The sequence below is a fragment of the Emiliania huxleyi genome (genome assembly GCF_000372725.1).
Source record: "Emiliania huxleyi CCMP1516 unplaced genomic scaffold EMIHUscaffold_292, whole genome shotgun sequence".
Lineage (NCBI taxonomy): Eukaryota > Haptophyta > Isochrysidales > Noelaerhabdaceae > Emiliania > Emiliania huxleyi.
In genome coordinates this window covers 1-891 of record NW_005199836.1, presented here as the reverse complement: position 1 = coordinate 891, position 891 = coordinate 1, and the positions used below count along the sequence as shown (strand labels likewise).

The 891-nt window shown below is 65.0% G+C and overlaps 1 protein-coding gene across 1 annotated transcript; it reads right to left on the bottom strand.

The window, feature by feature from the left end:
- Window positions 1–257: 257 nt before the first annotated feature.
- Window positions 258–891, bottom strand: EMIHUDRAFT_116424 (hypothetical protein; the record flags this gene model as incomplete). The annotated part of the gene is made up of 3 exons (XM_005775811.1): window positions 258–370; window positions 456–675; window positions 712–891. The coding sequence occupies 3 exons, from the start codon at window positions 889–891 to the stop codon at window positions 258–260; spliced, it is 513 nt and encodes a 170-aa protein (XP_005775868.1).

Sequence of the window (891 nt, the reverse complement as noted above, 5' to 3'; positions counted from 1 at the left end):
CTGAGGGCGAGGTGGTCGCCACCACCGAGCGTGAGCACGCTGTTATGAAAGGTGAATACAACAAACAGATCCGTTACACGTGTGCGTATGTTGGATGTCTGCTGTCTCCTTGCATGTTAACGTACCGTATACTACACAAGTTGCAACTTTATTCAGCTAGTGTTATTACAATATCCTGCGACACAGCGCGACAGCGTCCGCGAGCGGTATCTCTCTCGCCCTCTCTCGCGGTGCTCCTGCCCTCGATTTCGGCGGCGTCACAGAAAGCGGCGGAGGGTTGCGATGAGCCGCTCGGTCTGAGCGAGAGTGCCGATCGAGACGCGCAGCCCGAGAGTGCCGCTTGCGTCCTTCTTCGGGCGGACGAGGATGCCTACGGGGCCGCGCCACGGGGACGCGTCACGGGCGCTGCCGCGCGTCGGTCTGGGCGGCGGGCGAGGGTGTGTCGCCCTCCGCACGCAGCGCCTTCTCGGTGGCGGTCGGGTCGGGGAAGTAGCAAAAGACGTAGTTGGCCGCCGATGGCCAGAAGGCGACGCCCGCCTCGGCGAGGAAATCCTCGAGCGCAGGGCGCGCCTTGTTGTTGTGCTCCGCGACAAAGTCAGATACGTACTGCGGGTCGTCGAGAGCCGCTCGGAGCGCCACGACGGCGAGCTGGTTGATGTCGTACGGGCCGCGCACCTGTCTCCACGCCAGCGGGTGTGAAGGTTCGCACACCCTCGCCACGGTGGCGCGCGGGCGGCCGCGCACGCAGCAGAGCGCGTTGATGTTCTCTTCGGCGGAGAGGATGTACCCGATCCGGAGGGAGGGGAGGCCCCACGTCTTTGAGAAGGTGCGCGTGACGAAGAGGTTGCGCAGACGCCCCACCTCGGCCGCCATCGAGCTGCCGGGCGGCAT